Consider the following 22,222-nt stretch of genomic DNA (forward strand, 5'->3'; position numbering starts at 1 on the left):
TTTAAATTTCCAAATGTCATCACAGAAAGTCCTTCTGAAGTCCTTTTATTTCAGCCCATATTACTAATGGGTACCTATATATTGCATCTTCATATAAAGAGAGCATTAAAATATTATACAACTCAAAAAAACCCCACACTAGATATTAGAATACTTCCAGATAATGGAATAGTGAGGGAGAGAATAATTAATATTAGGTATACCCTGCTAATTAACACAGGATCACGTAAATTTTGATAGTTTAAAAAATGTTCATACTCTCAGCAAATTCCAAATAGAATCTAATTTTTCAATTATGGGGGGGAAGGTCATTAAATTTTCTTACCATCAAATTACATAATTTTGTTTCTGAATGTTTTGAAGGACAACTATGCCAAAAAAGATTTCTTTCCTTTTTAAAATTTTTTATTAACACACTAAAGTTCCAGGAATATAAAATTTATTGATTAATTTTTAAATCCTGGATATTTAAAATCCTCCCAATAAAAATCCTAAACACATGCAATGTAAGAGGTTTCTTTCTCTCAAATATTGTCAGGTATCACAAGCTTATTTTTAAATGAACGGAAAATTAAAATACAGAAGGATTTACTCTGATGTTAAATATAAGGGATTAGATGTCCTCAAAGACAGCTATTTGTTGCTCTGAATGCGGGTAGGAAAATGTTTAATGAAGTAAAGTTTAAAAACCTGTTGCCATGAGCCAAAAATACTGGATGTGAAAGCCAATGATTTGGGGGAGACAGGGGAAGAAGTGATTTGTTCCCCTGATCTGCGTCTTCGACGCCCAGTACCCACACCACTGGTATAATGCAGCCAGGTACCAGTACCCTCTGGGCTAGACACACTCAGGGGGCTCTCTTCCTGGAAGTGAGAAAGGGGGCAAAGAAAAAAAAAAAAAAAGCAGAGCATGCAAAGTTAGATACAACAGAGCCAAATGATCAGAAAGAAAAAAAAATACAGTTTGTTCGCATTTATCAATTTTTTAAAAAAAAACTATTAAACAGTAATTTGGGAGCCAAATATTTCAAATATTTGAGAAATTCATGGGAAGAGTTAGAAATCTAATTGTATGTGATAACAATTATAGGAATTACCTTATCTTCAATATACGAAATATTTATACTGCTTAATAGTTGTCTCTTTTCTCTTAAAACTGGAAAGATTTAACAATTTTCTGTCTTAGCAACTTTTAAAGTATAAAAGTATTCTGCTTAATTTTAAATATTCAAGACATTCTGTGCTATACTGGATAACCTTCTAGCCCAAAGCACTAAAGAATTGTGCAAAGGGTTACAGAAATTTCAATGTATATGATGTAGAAAAGAAAACCTATCTGCCAGACACTTTAAAAAAGAGAGGTAAAATGGATTCAAATTGCACTTGTTTCCACTTTCAAGCTATTTTGTTTACCCCCTCCAAAGATTATTTATAGAGTTCAGTAAGCAAAACATGCAGCAAACATCATCATTTACATGTTTGCATGTTCAGGTTTCAGACAGTGAGGACAGAGTAAAATCTACTTGCACAAAATGAAGAGAATAGTCTTTTTCTCTGTGTGTCTTTTGGAAGTACAAACTTCTGATATCCATGGAGATGGTGGACGCTGGAAAAAGTCTTCAAGGTTTTACTTGAATAATTTACCTTATGGAAGTAAAAGTTTAGCATGGCATAGAAATAATCTCTTGAAAGCAATTATTTAAGTATTTATGAGAAAAAAGGTTTATAAATGTGTTCTGCGTCTTAAGATTAACAAAGGGCAGTGATTCTGTTGAAGATTTTACAAATACAAATGTGCTGCAAAATGAAGACTCACAACACATTTGGCTTTATCAGTGTTAGAAGCTTTCTGGAGCAGAAGGTTTAATGGTAAAATTTTGAACAATCTGATTAATGTGCAGATTGTTTTGTTCAACAACATCAAAATCACTGCCCTCACACAGATGTTTAAGTTCTATTAATATGTCACTTCCCAATTTTCTGAAATTAAAGATACCTGAACATAGTCCCAGGTTTCTTATTTTTAAATTAAGCTATACTAGAACACAGTCCCAAATTCTACAGCTCTTAGTCATTGTCTTTAATAATTAACTTAAAATATCACAATCCCTATAGAAACCCTAAGTAGGATACAATTTCCATTATAAAATTACCACAATCTACTTATTGATGGATGTTTTTCCTATACATAATTGTCAAATTGGGCCACATATTTATTTGAAATTTGAGAATCATAAAGCACTTCTCTTTGTATAATTTGGAGCAACAGAAATGAGCATAGTTCTGTTTTGTTGTTATTTATGTTCTTACTCCCCAACTGCTAGTTAAATGTTATATTTAACTCTCATGACTTGGCATATGTCATGATCAACAAAGATATTTTTCTAACTTAAAAGATGAAGGTGGTTTCTATTTTAAAATCTTGCTCTGTACTTTCACTTGAGCATTTAGAAAAGATTTATAAGCACTAATCTCAATCAGTGCTGGGAGAATCAGCCTATAGGAAATACAGATAACCCAAAATAAAGGTTTTTGAATTATAAAAAATGCATAGTGGTGTTAAAGAATTACTTAACAAGCTACATTCCAACTGTTCAGCTTTCCTGTTAAATCTTATTTTAGTAGTTATTTAAATGTCATTATATTAGAGAACATAAGAATTAGCCTTATTTAATTATAGACCTTAATACAAAAGGTAACATTTTCAACTATCTCCTCACATTTTCAAATTCCTATACTGATTTGTGCAATCAGGCTAACAACTTAGAATTTCATACTTAATTTACAGTGTCATTGGACTCAGTTGTTGTCAAGGCATTTCTGGTAGCTCCTCTCTACTTTCAGGCAAAAATTATTCTCTGCCTATTAAATCAGACTTTTAAAAAAGTTCTTTATTAGAATAACCTAACGTGACAGGAGAAAAAAATAGATGAGTTTTTAGAAAGGTCTTATTTTACTATGTCTACTCAACTTTGTTAGGAAAATAATACATAAAGCTCCAGATTCTTAAAGCTTTTTCTCTTTTTTAACGGCCTCTCTATTTTTAAAATATTAATTAGAGAAAGAGGCAAAGTTGACAATTAAAAATCTGTTAGGTTCCCAAGCTCCGTAATTAAAGCTGTATTTTCTTTTCTGTTTTATTAAAATATAGTTAGTTTGTTTTATGAAAAACATGCTCTGACACATATACTTACTTCATTTGTAGGAATCTTCCTAGATCTTGGAAGTGGAGACTTCCTGTGTATATGAATTGGCTCTGATACCATAGGTTTGAACAGTATCACAGCACGATCAATCTCATCTTTTTTAGAAGTATGTGGTTCATCATCATTATCAATTTTAAAAGATCTCCTGCCTTCATTCTATAAGCAAAGAATACAACATATAAAATTCAGATAAAGCAAGAGTCTCTTATGATAAATTCAACCACCAACTGTGAAGTTAGTTGAGGCACATATATAAGCTTGCTGATTCAAATGAATCAATATTAACTGAGTTTTTACAACAGCCTAATATTAATCTGGGTATCATAAGACAGATGACAGAGTTCCTGACTTTAAGAAATACACAGTGGAAAAATTAAACAATAAGTGACAATACAAAGTGCCACACAAAACCAACTGTTTAATTATATTTCGTCAAATGTCAACATAAGTAAGAAATAATAATAAGTAACAGTAATAAAGAACAGAGATCAGTTTTATTATACAGGAATATCATCAGTATAAGCACAAACTAAAACAGCATTTTAATTTATAAATTTCAGAACATTTAAATTATGTTCCAAATAGTCCCAACACATGTGATGATTGCATAAATAATCATATGATGACTTACTAAATATTTACTGGGTGTGTACCATGCGCCAGGACACTGATGAATGAAATAGAGTCCCAGATAAAAGATAAACAAGTTAAAAACAACTTACACCAAATATCTATCTATAATAGAAAGGGTAACTTGGGGCATAGTCATACATATAGTAAAACACATTTTAAAGCAATAGCAATGAACATACTAAAACTAAATACAATTACATTCAACAAATCTCACAAACCTAACATTAGTCAAAAGAAATCAGACAGAAGTACATAAAATCCATCATCAAACTAAGGAGTATAGGAAATAAAGAACTTCTTTAACTGGTTAAGAGATATCTAAAATCTTGATAACAATCATCACAGTTAATAAATCATTGAAATATTAGTGTGGGGCCACCATTATTAAATCTACTCAATACCATATTGGACATTTGTCATCATTCATAGATATGATCCTATCTATAGAAAATAGATATGATCTATTTTATATATATTATATATATATTTACATATATTATCATGGATAAATTATTAGAATTAATAACAGCATGTTAGTAAGGCTGTTATAAAATTTTCATACACAATTGAGTTAAAATTCACTATTCACTAAAACAAACAAAATGAAATTTAAATAAACCATGTATGATAGCATAAAAATATAAAGAACAAGGAATTAATGTGACAAAGAAGATACAAGACATAAAAACCCTTAATTTTACCAAACAGATACAAAAACAGCTAAATAAATTCAGAGCTATATCAACCCCTTGGACTAGAGGATCTACCATTGTAAGTTTATTGCCCTCAAAATTGATCTGCAGAATTTATGTAATCTCAACCAAAATCCCAAAAAGTTCTCTTTGGAACATTACTTTTTACTTTAGCTTGAGAATAAAGAAGTATTTATTTTTTTATTTTATTTTTTGGGGGGAGAGGGGCAAAGAGAGAATCTTAAGCAGCCTCCACAACCAGCCTAGAGCTGGACTTGGGCTCATTCTCACAACCTTAAGTTCATGACCTAAGCTGAAATCAAGAATCAGATGCTTAACTGACAGAGCCACCCATGGGCACTGTGAGTGAAGTGTTTAATAGCAACACTTCTATTCAACATCATGCTGTTCTAAGCCAGTAGCTCTTCATAAAAAACATATCCAAATGGCCAATAAACATATGAAAATTGCTAATCCTTACTGGTCAGAGGATAATGTAAAATTAAACCATGACAAGATATCACTATATAGCCTTCAAAATAGCTACATTAAAAACAATGACCATACGAAGTGCTGACAAGGATATGGCAGTATCTTTAGAAAACTATTTGATTGTATTTTCTAAACTTGAACATATACACCCTATGACCTAGCAATTTTACTCCTCGATGTATATCCAAAAGAAATGTGTACATATGTTCACCAAAAGACTTGTACAAAAATGTTCATGAGGGGCGCCTGGGTGGCTCAGTGGGTTGAGCCGCTGCCTTCGGCTCAGGTCATGATCTCAGGGTCCTGGGATTGAGTCCCGCATCGGGCTCTCTGTTCAGCAGGGAGCCTGCTTCCTCCTCTCTCTCTGCCTGCCTCTCTGCCTACTTGTGATCTCTGTCTGTCAAATAAATAAATAAAATCTTTAAAAAAAAAAAATGTTCATGAAAGCAACTTCATAGCTTAAACTAGAAACAAATAAATGATCAAAGTAGAAGAGATGAACACATTGCACTTTATTTATTTATCTTTAATGTTGCCATGTAATCCTACATGACAACAAAAATCAAGAACAGAATGGATATATTTCATAGACATAATGAAAGAAAGAAGCCAAACCCACTCACACTCCCGCAAAAGCATATATTTTGCGATTTATAAAAAGTTCAAAAATAGGCATAATTCAAACATGGTGCTAAAGTTGATAACAGTATGTATCTTTGAGGAGAAGAAAGAGAGGTTGGATAGGGAGGGGGGCATACAGGGGTCTTCTGGAATGACGATAATACGCTACATATAACCTGCCTGGCTATTTTGTAATTGTGTTCATTCTGTAACACATCATTAAGCTAAATCATAAGTGTATGATTTATCAATATGAATTATAATTTAGTGATAAGTTTTAAATTGAATACATATTTAACTTTGTAAGGTTAGTGTAAGGATTAAAACAACAATAATTTGTACCAAGTGCTCATTAGCACAGTGTTTACCATGCACTAGTCCTCAAGTAATACAACAACTAAAACTATAGTTAAGCATTCTAAATACTGGTCTTAAAAATACAAAAAATCTAAATAAAATATAAAAGTCTAGTATGCTTAGAAATGTTGTCTGCCCAAATCATACATAAAGAAATTTATATCATCTTGCAACTTGGTAGTTGAGGTAAAAACTGAAGTATATTAACAGGAAATTCTTACAGAAATCTAGAACTATAGTAACCAAACACCGCGAGTTTCATCTTTATTACCTCTCTTGAAGCTGGTCTATATCCATAGCCAGATGGTAAATTTTTGTCTTCTTCACATCCTTTAGCTCCTGGACTAAAATGTAATTCAACATGAAAGCGTTCCTCCGAGGAAAGATCCTAAAAAATATTATAGAACATTTCCAAAATGAAAAACTACAGGCTACTTATTTACCTCTGATAATAACATACAAATCAAGAACTCTTGTTACCTTGTTAGGATCTTCATAAAGCATGATCACAATCTGAGTCATATAATTGAGTTCATTGACAACATTTAAGTAATCCATAGCTCGTTTCCACTGTTCATCCTTTGATTCCTGAACAAAAGGTATAAAAGCATTTTTCACATACCACTTTACTTGAAAGTCACTTTATTTTCATTATGGTAGTTTGTTTAATCCTGAGTGATACCACACAAATAAGGTAAATACGTATATGCTCAACCTTTCAAAATAACTCAACTATACTTAAGTCTTGATAAATTATTTATGTTTAGCTAAAGTATTTTAAGAATCTCTTATCAGCAGTAATAGAAAGTCTAATGGTGACTTTTTAAATAGCTTCTAGAAAGTAAAAATAAAAATCTCTGAAATACAAAAGCACATTGTATTTTGAGGCTTAGTAAGGGGCAGTGAGTTGCTAAACTTAACTCCCAAAGTGTGGAATCACCCTTCATAAACAGAATACTATCCTCTAAAAGTAGAGCTATTTTTCCCGGTATTATATAGTCAATGTATGTAATACACACTTATCAGTAAATATGCCTCATTATACTGCAGTGGTATTTAAAATAATCAGCAGAAGGTGGAATATTTACAAGTTTGATTAATCTTATCATCTCTTTCATCACTCCTCCATCTTCATTTAGGTAATCATTGGTATTTAAACATATAATCATATAGCATGAGAACTGAAAGGAATCCTAGAGAAAATGTACTACAAGCATTCGAAGTAGAAAATTCTATCTGAAAAGGCAAAACTACTCAAAGTACAAAGTCTACAGTCAATGCGCAACAGGGTCTACATCACAGAAAACTTTCCTGCATTTCATATGTCATAAACTTTAGAAATAAATGCATACAACAATTTTTTGCATACAGTAAGAGTATACAATATTTTGGACTTCAGAAGATTTCTGTTGTTTTAAAAAATGAAATTTGACACACAAAAGCCTAAACTTACAAGACCACATGTTGATTACTTATTTAAAAAAACAACAACAAAATCTCAAACCAGCATGTATTACTTTTCGAATTTAGACATTACACATCTCTGAGGAAGCATTCCCCTTTTGAAGTTTCTAGAAAAGTAAAGTTAAATATACATCACATAATTTGTATTCTTCCATGTATACTTAGCATCATTTTAATAAATGGATATCCACACCTCTAAATGCTCTAATGCAAAGCCATTAGGGAAGCTATTCCCAACCTAAGCAACATTCCAGAGGAAAAAACTGAGTCTGTGTTTGTCTGCACGTGCCTGCTTGTGTATTTGCGGTAGGAATATATGCAAAGATGTATCTGCGTTTTTTTCAAAATTGGTAAGGGAGAATATTAGCATAGCATTTGAGTTTCACTAAATGTGAGTTACTATAAATAATGGATTTAAATTTAATACTAAAAATTTTCAGTAGGTAAAAAGATATATTAGAGTTTGTGATCCTATATTATTAATGAAAACACCATCTAATAATATCTAATTCAGTGTTTCAGTTATAGATTCTCCTAGGTCTAGTCTAATGAACATATGAAATTAAATAATATTTAGTAGCATCTTCCTGAACACAATTAACATTCAAGAATCTATAAAATATCTTTTTTAAATTAAGTCTTATTAAATACATTCCTTGAAATCTTACTTACAATCATGTTTCCTTAACAAACACCTTTTTGAATAAAATCCATTATGGAGAGCTAGATTTTACCCAGTTCACACTGAAAAAAATAAAAAATTTCAAGTGGGGAGAGACTGAACAAGGTTTTAAGATACCACTTATAGGGTCTTATAAAGGTAACATGAACTGCAATAATGAATTACAGTTCAAATAAATTAATTTTTTTATATTAGAAAATGGGACATCATAATGATATTAAAGATCCTACATGTATTTACTAACATGAAAAATAATTTTTTTTGAAATCCTGGAAGCAGATTTTTAAAAGGATGGAGCTGTTCAGCTTCTGTTTTAAAAATGTAGCTGAATGCAATATATACTCAACAAGCTCTAATTCTACTACCACTACCCTAGTCCAAGTTATACCTTTCTTCAGGTCACTGTGAGAGAACTTCCAAACTGGTTTTCTAACATGTACTCCAGACTATCTGCTGTCCACACAGCAACCAAAGCCATTTACTTAAAAATGGTTTCCCAATCCCCTTAGGATCATCAAGGCACTGGCTCTCCAATCCTATCTGTTGCCATTTCATCCCACTGCTCACTAAAATGCTCCACAGGCTTGTTCTGCTGGCTTCTGTATCTTCCATGCTTCTTCCACCTTCTAAATAAGTGTACGAGTCAAAAAGGAACCACATAGGAGAAGTAGTTTTTCTCCCCCAAAACAAACAATTCCATCATTACTACTGGATAAATTAAGTTCCTTACTTGCTAATTAAGTATCATTTTTTCCTACAATTTCCTTTATTAAAGCTCAATAATGCACATATGCATGCAAGGGATGTCACTTTGCTATTCCTTAATGGGACAAAGAAACTAAAACAAGAAGGAAAAACATAGGAATGAGAAAATTTGATGAGAACAGAGGACTGAAATAATTTTAGGATAACTTTAATATTAACTATTCATCAAGGCTAATGATAAAATTAAGAATCAAGAGACTAACAGGGGCGACTGGGTGGCCCAGTGGGTTAAAGCCTCTGCCTTCTGCTCAGGTCATGATCTCAGGGTCCTGGGATCGAGCCCTGCATCGGGTTTTCTGCTCAGCGGGGAGCCTGCTTCCTCCCTCTCTCTCTGCCTGTCTCTCTGCCTACATGTGATCTCTCTCTTTGTCAAATAAATAAATAAATACAACATTTTTAAAAAGAGACTGACCAATCTTCATTATATATCTAAATGCCCTTTATTAAAAAGATAAGACAAAACTACATTTTCTTTTAAGAACCACTTTGTTAACAGATGTGTACGGATGTGTACACCAATACATACAGAGAAAATTGAAGGAAAATTCTTATTTTTTGCAATTTTAGAGATGGATGGAAATATATCTCTGTTATATAAAACATAATAGAGTGTCCCACATCGGGCTCCTTGCTCTGCAGGGAGCCTGCTTCTCCCTCTGACTCTGCCTTCTACTCTGTCTGCCTATGCTCGCTCTCGCTCACTCTCTCTCTGACAAATAAATAAATAAAATCTTTTAAAAAAATAAATAAAAATAAAAAAAATAAAACACAATAGAGTGAAATTTTTTCTAGGTATTCTATAGTTTGGGTGTACTGAGAAACCAGATATTAAAATTTCTAAGTCTCTTTTGTACACTATCACTTTCATTGCCAATCCCTACAATGTCATTTTATCATTTCAATGACAAACTCCCTGGGAACCTTATTACTAGCTACCACCTTAGCTATCATTTGTATATTGGCTTCCTAACTCTGTACATTTAACCCAAACCTCTATCCTAACATACAAATATACTCAAGCTGTCTAAACCTAAACTCATTATTTTTCCTTCTGAAGACCTGATCTTCCTCCCAAGTGTTACTTTTATCAGTGAATGGTAGGATCATCTACCAAATTACCTACATTAGAGATACAGGAATCTTTCTTGACTCTCTCTTCTTTCTCACTCTCCATACGTGTGAGCACTGGAAAGGTCCTGACGAGAGCGTTAGTGAAAGCCTAACAGGCTGGAGGAGGTTGTTGGTGAGGGATTATATAATGGTAAGAAAAATGTTACTGGAAGCTACAGGAAAATGAACTCCTGCTATGTAGTGGCATAAAGTATAGAAAACACTAGCCTGTAGACAGTGGAAAATAAATAAGAAGTATTTCTAATGAACTAGTTTTGGAGACTTTTAGGACAAGTGCTGAACATGTCACCAAGATTCTTCTCACTGCCTGTGATAAACTAGGAGAGAGATAAGCTACAAGGAAATTGTCAATTATAAAGAAGCTTGCTGGGTCTAAAAATAAAACTGTTTCTCATTCACAGCATTTTCAGGTACCAAACGATGCTGTAATTAACAGACTTTCGAGAAGAAAGGAACACAAGATTGCCATAACATAGCGCAATTATAAAAAACACTTGCTAAGACCTCCAAAAGCTGTAATGAGGTGCTTCACAGATCTTCCAAAGAAACACACTTTCTCGGGATCCTAGGAGTGTATCTCCACATGCTCAGTATTAAGCAATAAGGATTGCTGAGTGCCATCCCTTAGTAACCACATAAGGAACCCAAAGTAGAAAGGGCTATCCTTAAGAGATCTTTAGGTTTGGTGTGTTTAATACAGTATATATTCTAAATTATTCCATTTTGTTTTGTTTTTTTTTTTAAATAACACCACCTGAGCTAAAAATAAACATGTGTTTGGAACCCCAAACTTCTCTGGGAAGGAAGCAGGTTGAAGAAAACTACTCAACTGCAAACATGAGCTACTTTTTATTTTAAAGGAAGGAGGACCCAGATGAAGCAATCAAGAACCCAAATTATGAAGCCATGAGCCATTGAAAGCAACTTCCTGGCAGTATGACAGAGCCCTAAATAAAGAATAGGCAACATGGACCTGGGGAGATTCGCTAAATTGCTATGGACCAGTGACTACAATGCACCTTCTGTTTTATCCTCTTTTGAAAAGTTCATCTACAGCAGTTATCTTATGCCTAATGCCTAACCCATCACTGTATGTTGGATATTTGAAGGATAGATAATTGGTCTCTTCAGTTCATAGGTCTTTGAATTAAGATCGAATGCTCTTGAGCATTCAGGAGTTGTGTCCAAGGAACCCCATCTATATCTGGACTTGACTTAGATGAAGAAACCTGGGATGTCAAGTTTATGATGTAATAAAATAAGACAGGTAATACTGTATGAGAGATTAAGTGAATTTTGTATATAGGAGAAACATGGATTGTGTATTCAACAGACAGATTGTGATGGATCCTATTTTCCAAAGATGGCCACCAAATGTATCTAATCCCAAGTACTCATCTTACAATGTGACAGTGACACTCCATGCATATAGTAATGTAGATCTATTTCCCCAACCCTTGAATTTGGATGAACCTCTATGACTGCCTCAACCAATTCAGGTCAGTAGAAGTGACAGTATGTTACTGCATAAGCTAGATCATAAGAAAGTCTTGCACATGCTTGTTCCATTATGAAACTCAATCTTGGAACTCAGCCACCATGTTTTGAGGAAGCAGGAGGTCACACGGAGAGGTCAGATATAGGTATTCTAGTCAACAATCCCAGCTGAAGTTCTAGCTGACATACAGCATCAAGTACCAGATGTGAGAGGAAATCTTTTAAGTAGATTCAAGCCCCTGCCATTGTCTAACTGCAACCTCATCAGAGACCCAAAGTGAAACTGCCTAAGTGTATCACAGTCAATCCTTTAAACTGTGGGAGATAAAAGTAAGTGTGGCTGTATTAAGCCAAATTTTGGTATGACTCACTACTAACTAGAGATGAGAAGCACAATATCCAAACAAACACTAAGTTCTTTCTACCCCCTAAATAACTCAAATTCATCAGGTTCTTTTTATCTAATTACCACCAGTCTATAACATTACCTAAAATATTTTATGCAATTGTTTGCTTAAACTTCTCCAAAGGGAAGAGAACATGTCTTTATCCCCAACATCTAGCACAGTGCTTGGTGTATAGTAGACCTTTGACAAATGATGGCAAATGATCAATTACTGAAATTGAACAGCAAAAACTGGTACTAGTGATTTGATTATGAGTTCAAGGAACCATACTTGGTAGATTGGAATAGCTTATTCTACTTACATTGCATAAGGCACCATAGCGAAGAATAGAGAGCAAAGAATGTACATGACTTTCACTGGTAAAATATAACCTGGTACGGACATGACGTTCAGGAGACAGAACACCTCTGGAATACCTAAAGTTAGTAGCAGACAATGTTAGAACATAACCATCTAGTCAAACATTAAGTACTGAAATTATTTTGTAATGGAATTTACTCTTACTAGAAGTAAAAAACTATAATGAGTAAATCTATCCCTCTTCCAACCACAACTGAGGAGTTATCTTTTTAGATATTCCTCTAACATGAAGATTAACTAGAACTAACTGGGATCTCTGAAATTAGTCAAAAAAGACTTATTAGTTTGGAGCGCCTGGGTGACTCAGTGGGTTAAAGCCTCTGCCTTTGGCCCAGGTCATGGTCTGAGGATCCTGGGATCAAGCTCTGCTTCGGGCTCTCTGCTCGGCAGGGAGCCTGCTTCCCTTTCTCTCTCTCTGCTGCCTCTCTGCCTACTTGTGATCTCTGTCAAATAAATAAAATCTTAAAAAAAATTAATATTAGTCAAATTCACTGTAAATAGGTCATTTTAGCTCCTCTAATAAGAATGACAAAGGTCGGGGACACCTGGGTGGCTCAGTTGCTAAGCATCTGCCTTCAGCTCAGGTCATGATCCCAGGGTCCTAGGATCGAGCCCCACATCGGGCTCAGTTGGAAACCTGCTTCTCTCTCTCCCACTCCCCCTGCCTGTGTTCCCTCTCTCACTGTATCTCTATCAAATAAATAAAAATCTTTAAAAAAAAAAAAATTGACAAAGGTCATAACCCTAAAGAAGCTCACAGATATTTATCTTGCTGAATGGGGTACACACTGATGATCCCATATGAAAGATGACACATGTCCCCTTTCATCTCAGTTCTTCCTCAGTTTGGACCCCTAAAGAACCTTGGTTGGAAGTTAAATGTTAGCAATACCTCAGTAATCCTTATTTCCACAGTGCAATAAGCAACACATTCCTGATTTCTTCATAGGAACATTAGATTTGAAGTATGCAAAAGCAGGTGCCTATAGATTTACAATACCAGTACAGTCTCTTACACGGGATGGAGTTTATTTACAGTGTCATCATCTTGTGTCCTCTGGAGGTCTGAGCGAATTTTTCTAACTAGAGGAGTACAGTAGCCTTTGGCAATCTCCAGTTTTTCAGCTTTAGTTATGCCATATTCCTGAGCAGAAAATAATATCATTATTAGAAAAAGGGTATAATGACAAAGCACTCTAGCAAATGCACTGCTTATTTAAAACATCCTAGGTAAGAGACAACTACCTTTATCAAGCTTCTTTTTTTGAACATTACAAATTTCTGAGTTTACATTTTTTGCAACTGCAAGTATACCATCCTAAAACTTCTAAGTATAATTGGAAAGGCATTTTTTTTGGTAGAATGGAAAAAGCAAGTAATTTCTGAAGAAGGGAGGATGAATGAATGAATGTAATCTTAATTGACAGTAGTTTGACTCAATCATAAGGTTTTAAATGTAGAAACAATCCTAAAAAAAAAGATGGACTAAGGACACAAACACTAGAGCACAGAATAACAGTCAATAAACCTATGAAAAGAAATACAAATGAAACCATGAGATTTTTGTTTATTCAAATGCCAAAGATTAAAAAGGCTAAAAAATCACTTAAAAGCCTTTTGCTAATGCTTTGAAAGTGGTGAGCAAAAAATGTAATGTAATTATATTTAATGACTTCAATAATAATTATGAGTTAATCAAACTTACAATGAGGTTTTACAATATGAAGTGTTAAGAAAACATAATCATAATAATAATTCTAATAAAAATTACAGTTCAAAGAAACAGGTTAGAAAATGACCTGATGTATAAAGAGAAAAAGCTGTGATATGTGTGTAGATGGAAAAGAGGGAGAGGAAGAAAAGCCGAAAGTGAGAAAGGGAGGGACAGAGACAGAAAGGAGTGCAGAGAGGAGGTGGGAATAAACAGGCATACCCTCTCTCTCCAAGTTTATTCTAAGATATCCTGAATTTAAAGACTACTTCCTGCTATCAGATACTTCCCAAATAGCAAAAACTCTATATGGATAATAAAACTGAGAACTGTCAAGTAAAGAAAAGGCTGACTGATTACAGATGGAAGGCCCATGAAAATAGAAACTTCTTGGGTCCCTTTATCATAAACTAAAATTTGGTTGGTTCAACAGTCTTGCCAATATAGATGACTGTGAACAGAGTATGTAAAAAAGATATATATGTAATTGTGTAAGTGTAAATAAAAGGAAAATACTGGAACTTAAAAACCATTAGGTGAAATTTTTTTGTGTTGTTAGCAAGGTATGAAGAGACAGATGCTTTCACACTGTGTTTACCTGGAAAAAAAACTAGTGAAAGATTTCTGCAGCTACAAAAACAGTCTTGAGTATATGTAAAGACATGTGAAAAGAGAGTGAAAGAAATGAAGAGTCCAGATTCCCAAATACGAAAAATTGGTTAAATAAATAAATATCATACCATTACCCATTAGAAATAATGATGTACATATAGCTTTAATGATATGGAAAGAAGTTCTTGGTGCTAAGTGAAGGAAAAAAAATCAGGTAGTAAAAGAGTATGCTTTTTCTGGTTCCATTTGTGCAAAGAATATGTTTGTTATATGTATGAGAAAAATTGTATCTTCATGAATTTAAGAGAAAAATCCTTTAAGAATTTTCTAAAACATTAAAATGTTTTCCTCTAGTTGGTAATATCACAGTGACTTCTACATTTTCTAATTTTACACAAACATATTAATTTTGTAATAAAGAAATTTTTCCCTTTAACCAACATACATGTTTTGTTCATCTGCCACCACCAAGTAGGATCAAATAATTAATTGTTTAGATATCCCAGTTCTCACGTGTAATTACAACATTTCTGCCATAGATAGAACTAATTAAAATACCAGATGAGGCTATCTGAAAGCTTATTATGTGGTTATATTTAATGAGAGTATCAATGGACTTTATATAGTAAATGCTATTATAAACAATTCTCTACACTTCATAATCCATAAATAACTAAACAAATTGTCTTCAAATGCTCATAAATGTGATCCCAGTTAAGAGAACCTTAATACCAAATTTAGTCTTGAGAGGTTCTTATCTGCTGCCATAACATCATGACTATTTTTAAGCATCATTTTTAAGACACGGCCTCTATTTGATGAAAATTGAGACTAGTTAAAAAGTGGAAAGTTAATTCTATCAAAAGAAAAATATTTATAATAATTAAATTAGTTTAATTTAAAATAAATAAAAGCAATAAACTGCATATTTAAGCTTAGTTGTGATTAGAATTACATAATTCACACAGTGTACATTTAAGAATTAATCAATTCAATGTAAGCACAGAAATACATTTTTAGAGGCATAACACTTTGAGGTATACCAGTGCCTATACCCATTTTTCTTGCAGATAGTGATATCCTCAATCTAAATTAGCCTATTCTAAACTAGTCAAAATTCTACGTTATTTGACTGAATAATCAAGTCTCTAAGCTTGAAATAGTCTTAATTTCCTTGAGAAATAAGTAGGCAAAATTTTCATTTTTTTCCATTATAAACTACAGTTTCATCATAAATACATTAATAACTTTTAGTTTGTTAAGTGACTGGAAATAAATGCATTTCATCCATAGTTGTGGATTTAGGAAAGCTAACAAAGCAAAGTAATATTTACTGGACTGAATTCAATACTCCATTAAAAAAGAAGAAATCCCAAGTTTCTGCCACAATAAGAAATATCAAACCAAAAAGTTAGGGAGGTAAACCCAAAGCTGACCTCTACTCAAGTTATAATCTCGGAACTACAGAAAAGCATATTTAAAAAAACCTCTGCTTTCAAAGTTACAACTTTTCCAAAATGTAATTATAAATTTACCAAAAATAAAACAGATTCTTGTAAACAGGCAAAATGTTGTCTGAAGAATCCAAAGATTTGGATAAGTAATTTATCCAAGAAAGAAATTTTGGAGATGTCTTCAAGTAAATTCTCAGACTGCTGAGATCTAACCTAACTACATCCGAAGACAATTACTGTAATAAAGACCGAGAACAGTTGAGCATGACAAATTATCTTTTTTTTTTTTTAATATTTTATTTATTTATTTGAGAGAGAGAGACAGTGAGAGAGAGCATGAGCAAGGAGAAGGTCAGAGAGAGAAGCAGACTCCCCATGGAGCTGGGAGCCCGATGCGGGACTAGATCCCGGGACTCCAGGATCATGACCTGAGCCGAAGGCAGTCGTCCAACCAACTGAGCCACCCAGGCGTCCCAAGCATGACAAATTATCTTAAAAGATATATATGATGCTTCAAATCTCCAACCCATTCTCATTTTTACTGATTCTTAGTACTTTGAAAAATTCGTTATAAATATTTAAGCTATAAAGAGATGGTAAGAAGTTTCTTCAGTGATTTAAGCAATACACCTAAAATACATAGATACATAGGAGAAGTTTCCTAAAAGGCCCAAAGTATATTCTTGATATGTGACGTATTTTTATCTTCTTTTTTAAGAATTCATTTTGCACATCACTGGATCATACAATATACTTAAGATTGTCTATATTACACATCTGACCAAACAAGTAAGCAGTGTTCTCTCAGGCTGAAAGAATAAGCTAATCTTTAGCAGGTACACAAATAATTATAGGTAAGTTGTGTACTGTCTGAATTCCCAGTTTTTTAAGTTTGTAGTTTTTCCTGAACTTTCTGTGAAAATTAAGGGACACTGATACTATTTGAACCATTTTCATACGTATTTTTAAGTAAGGCTACTACCTCTGTTCAGCATCTTCATATTTTTCAGGTAGCCCATTTTTTTCCTTCTATTTAACTTTGATTCATAGGTAGAATATCTGATATACTCCAATCTCTTCTTTATAATATCCAAATAATCTTTTGTCATTGAGTAGAAAACAGGTCCCAAATTTAAGAAGAATTTAGGAGTACCAGGGTGACACAGTCAGGGGTCTGACTCTGGATTTCAGCTCAGGGAATCTGGAACCATTTTCCTTTATCATGTTCTGTATTTCACTTGTCTTGTCATTTGCCTCTTTATTTATCCATCTGATTCTCTGCCTAATTACATTTCAATTATTTGAATTCTGGTTACACCTTTATTTTTATTCTCCTATAAATGAAAAGACCCATGACTTGCACCCTTCCAATAATAACTTACACCTTGACCTTCAAATAATTTTTTCAAGGGGCACCTGGGTGGCAATTAAGTGTGAACTCTTGATTTTCGCTCGGGTCATGATCTCAGGGTCGTGAGATGGAGCCCCATGTCCAGCTCTGCAATGGGTGTGAAGCCTGCTTAAGATTCTCTCTCCCTCTGTCCCTCCCCCGTTCTCTCAAAAAAAAATTTTTTTTTCAAACTACTTGCACATTTGTTTTTTTCAAAATACTTGCATATAGTACATAATATCGAAGTTTGTGGGGAGTGGGAGAAAAAGGTAGTTGTAGCCCTATGTAAATTTTGCAAGTCTATTTAATTATGTGCAGGTATTTTGAAAAAAAAAAAGAAAACTTTTTTATTGCATAATAAGTAGTAATTAAACTATTAAACTATCATTGTAATTAAATTATTAGAAAATCAAGTAATGATTTAATACAATAAAAAGCTTAAAATATAAGTCCATAATTACTTAACTTTCCTTTAAAAGTTATGGATTTTATAGAGAGATAAAAACCAACTATCTTTTTTCCAGTGACAGAACTTTTTTAAAAGAATCTAAAGAACACTCTAAGAAAACTGATTCCTAGATTTACTTACCTGAGGGATAACAATATCTGCTAATGCTTTCGAAAGCCTGTATAATTCCATTGTATTTTCTAATTTCAAGGAACCATTATGCTGGACATCATATTTTATACAGTCATATATGTCAGGGATTTTACTAATGTCATATCTTCCATTCTTTGTTTTAAAGTCTTTCTCCAACTTGGACCATCTACGTAGCATAAGCTCTAATGTTTCACTGTGGTAAAGCTGAATATCTAAAACAACATAACAGATGTAGTATTATTAAACTTAGAATCAGATTAAGGGAATACACTAAAAAGCTGATAATTAGAAACTTTTAAAAATTGATAATTAGAAACTTCTTTTAGTGTCAGAGGTAAAACTATTAAGAAAGTAGGGAATGTTATCATAGTTATATACCATTTGCAAGTATTTATTTTGTAGACTTTCAAAGAGTAAATAATTGGCTTAGGACTTGGGTTAAAGAAAAGACCTTCATGTTACACACTTCAATAATCAGAAGAAAAAGAACAACAATTATAATAGGCCTCTCTAAGACTATTTACAATTCTAAATTTTAAGTACCATTCTTTCTTACTAGATTCACAGAACTAACAACAGAATAGACACTCTTTAGCAGAAAGGAACCTTAGAAATTAAACAGTTCAAAGGATTTATTTTTACCGGGAAGAACTCTAGATTTCAAAATTGCTCAAGTTATAACAAAGCTAATATCAGAGTTAGAGCCCAGATCATCTTCCCATATTTGTTTCTGATAAGCTGCCTACTTGCCCATTAACTATATGACAGTGCTACGGGATTTATCAAATAATAATATTTTATTATCTTTTTCATGTTATCATAGAGAAAAGAAATTGTAACCTAGCTATTATTCTTTTGCTGGATGTATGTTCACTCAGACCTAGAAGAGTACGAGGCTTAATTTAAGATTGATGTATCTTGTTTTAAAATGTTTATTTAACTGGATAATAATTTTCATTTGTTTCATGTCCCAAGGAATACATAATATTTACCTGATGATTTGGGATCTTCCATTCGATGTCTGATTTGAGAAGTCAAACTTTGTATCAAGGAATAAACTTTGTCACAGGTTTTCACAGGATTTTTAATTAAATGCATTGATTTAATTAAAGAAATGCTTCCAGATGGAGTAAGCTACAAATGAAGAAAGTAAAAATTTTACATCTAGTTAAGCCTAATTATCCAAGAGAATAACACACAAAATTTTCCAATAGCTGGAGAATAATTCTATATCATAAATTAAGATGACCCCCAAATATAGTAATAAGATCAAGAAGGAAATAAAAATTTCAGAATTTTATGTTAAAAAAATAGTAAATATTAGGCATCATAAGATTACTCACAGAGAAAATTTCGTAGAAGTACTCTCACTTACAATGAAATTTTATTCTAACTTACAGTGACAAATTGCTGACTCAGTATGGTTTTAACCATTCAACATATATTTACATGCAATAACCCTAAGACTCTATCACTATCATTATCTTTTTTCCAGATGAGTTTCTTAACAGAGGTTAAATGACATGCCTAAGATCAAACCAATAGTAGGTCAAGAATGAGAGAAAAATGGGCCTCTGGGTGGCTCAGTGGGTTAAAGTCTCTGCCTTCAGCTTGCGTCATGATCCCAGGATCCTGGGATCAAGCCCCGCATCGGGCTCCCTGCTTGGTGGGGAACCTGCTTCCCCTTCTCTCTCTGCTCGCCTCTCTGCCTACTTGTGATCTCTGTCTGTCAAATAAATAAATAAATAAATAAATCTTTAAAAAAAAAAAAAAGAGTGAGAAAAAAAAGCAGGTGATCTGGCTATAGAGCTTGTCCTCTTAATGACCATGCTAATGCTATCATGATGAGATTTTCCTAAGTCAACAAAATCCGTTAGGGACAACATAGTTTCAAATTAGTTTTGATATTTAGCATGGCAAGTTATTTTATCATTAAGAAAGTTTCTTTAAAGTATGTAAATTGAATTTCACTTCTTTTTATTATAAACTAGTTAGTTTGGATCAATCCAATCACTGAAGAAAAGTAAGAATTCTGGGCTAACTTCTGTATTTCTGCTTTAAGGTATCTGAGAAATAGCATAGTAAGAAATTGTGGCAGCCAAACTCATAGGTCAGAGATCCAGAGAATGATCCTGGCATTTAGGTCTATTTTTGTACCAGAGACATTTATTGAGTCTGAATAGATAGCACAGAGGTGGAAAAGAGGTTTAATAGTCTTATTAGGTTAAGAGGACCAAAGTGAAGTACAGTGTTCCCAAAAGTAGAACTCTGGCAAACTATACATTTAAGGTTTGAAAAAGTAAAGATGAATCAGAAGCAAACCAATCCATGACAAAATGCAGACCAGGTTCAAGCGAACTATTGGCTCTGAAAGACCTGTTCTGAAATTGGATTAAGGCAATCCTAGATTGTTGTACCAACAGGTACATGGCAGGAACAAATTAAGAAAGCCATATAGGAAGATGATAATATAATCTTAAGCTAACTTTATTTCCACAAACAAATATGCATCCATTACTCAAGATACTCAGGCACAAAAAAAAAAAGATAACTCAGGCACAAAAGAAAACAGGACAGTATGAATGCCAATAAGCATAACACACAACAGAAACAGAACCAAAGAGACTCTAGGTATTAGATTTATTAAGAACTAAAAAATGAGGAAAACACTAATTTGTAAAGATACAGGCACCTTATGTCTACCACAGCATTATTTAAAATAGCCAAATAATGGAAGCAGTCCAAGCGTATACATATAGATGACCAGATAAAGGTATGGTGTGTACAAACACACACACACACACACACACAGGAATATTATTCAACATGAAAAAGAATAAGATCTTGCCATTTGCAACATAGATAGATGTAAGGAGTACAGTGTTAAGTGAAATAAGTCAGAGAAAGACAAACACCATATGATTTCACTCCTATGTGAAATTTAAGAAACAAAACAAATGAAGAAAAAAGGGACAACCAAAACAGCCACTCTTAACTGAAGAGAACAAATTGATGGTTACCAGAGGGAAGGTAGATGGAAGATGGGTGACTAAGAAGACACTTAATCATGAGGAGTACTGAGTAATGTGTAGAACGTTGAATCTATATTGTAAACCTGAAACTAATAAAACACTGTTAACTGTATTCGAATTAAGAAAGAAAACAAAGAGTAAAAAATTAAACACCTGAAAAATGAGGAAACTTCCTGTGTTCAAAAAGATAAAAGAAAACACTAAAAATAAAAAACTGCAAATGACTGAAAAATAACAAATTCAATATTAAAATAGCAAAAAGAAATTTTAGAATTGAAAAATACGCTGGTTAAATTAAAAGCACATAAAATACAGCCAAAGGCTGATTTAGTAAATTGGAAGACTGGTGAGAAAATTTTATCCATAATAAAGCATAGAGACCAAAGGATAAAAAAAAAAAAAACTTTTTTTAAAGGATAAGAGAAGAGAAATTTCTAACAAACATGTATTTAGAGACCCAGAAGAAGGTAAGAAATGCCACATTAAAAGACAAAAATCAAAACCACAAAAACGACTTCCCCAAACTGAAGCCACAGATACAAGAATCCTAATGAACTACTAGCAGAATAAGTAAAAAACAAACAAACAAACAAACAAAAAACGATCTAGGGGCGCCTGGGTGGCTCAGTGGGTTAAAGCCTCTGCCTTCAGCTCCAGCTTCATGATCTCAGGGTCCTGGGACTGAGCCCCACATCTGGCTCTCTGCTCAGCAGGGAGCCTACTTTTCCTTCTCGCTCTGCCTGCTCTTTGCCTACCTCTGATCTCTGTCTGTCAAATAAATAAAAATTTTTTTTTAAATCTTAAAAAAAAAAAGCAATCTACATCTAAACATGTAACAGAATAACTGCTGAAAATCAAAGGCAAAAATGTTAAAAGTGGCCAGAAGGAGTTACTGAAGAATAAAAATTAATTAACTAATTAATTAATTTTTAAAAAGATTATCTTCAAAGGTCTAACAGTAAGATCAACAACTGACTTCTTAAGGGAAATACTAGAAGCTACAAGATGGTCTAACAGTATCTTCAGTGCAATGAAAGAAAATAAACGTTATCCCAGAACTCTATACCCAGTGAAAATATCCTATAGAGTCAAGTTGAGGGGTGCCTGGGTGCCTC

The 22,222-nt window shown here is 33.2% G+C and overlaps 1 protein-coding gene across 15 annotated transcripts in view; it reads right to left on the minus strand.

The window, feature by feature from the left end:
- PPIP5K2 (diphosphoinositol pentakisphosphate kinase 2) overlaps nt 1–22,222 on the minus strand; it is a 73,762-nt gene that overhangs the window by 19,917 nt on the left and 31,623 nt on the right. For 6 of the 15 annotated variants that reach the window (XM_004769275.3, XM_004769279.3, XM_004769276.3 and 3 more), the window contains 9 exons: nt 19,068–19,209; nt 18,064–18,287; nt 13,324–13,451; nt 12,249–12,363; nt 6,482–6,589; nt 6,273–6,389; nt 3,195–3,362; nt 1,528–1,644; nt 691–864 (listed from right to left, as the gene is read on the minus strand). In XM_004769275.3, coding sequence (XP_004769332.1) covers nt 691–864; nt 1,528–1,644; nt 3,195–3,362; nt 6,273–6,389; nt 6,482–6,589; nt 12,249–12,363; nt 13,324–13,451; nt 18,064–18,287; nt 19,068–19,209 — 1,293 coding nt within the window. The remainder of the gene's footprint in view (nt 1–690; nt 865–1,527; nt 1,645–3,194; nt 3,363–6,272; nt 6,390–6,481; nt 6,590–12,248; nt 12,364–13,323; nt 13,452–18,063; nt 18,288–19,067; nt 19,210–22,222) is intronic. The other 9 variants (XM_045074515.1, XM_045074513.1, XM_045074514.1 and 6 more) reach the window with 2 other exon arrangements.

The sequence above is a fragment of the Mustela putorius genome, unplaced genomic scaffold, assembly GCF_011764305.1.
Source record: "Mustela putorius furo isolate JIRA1106 unplaced genomic scaffold, ASM1176430v1.1 tig00537350_pilon_pilon_pilon, whole genome shotgun sequence".
Classification (NCBI taxonomy): Eukaryota; Metazoa; Chordata; class Mammalia; order Carnivora; family Mustelidae; genus Mustela; species Mustela putorius.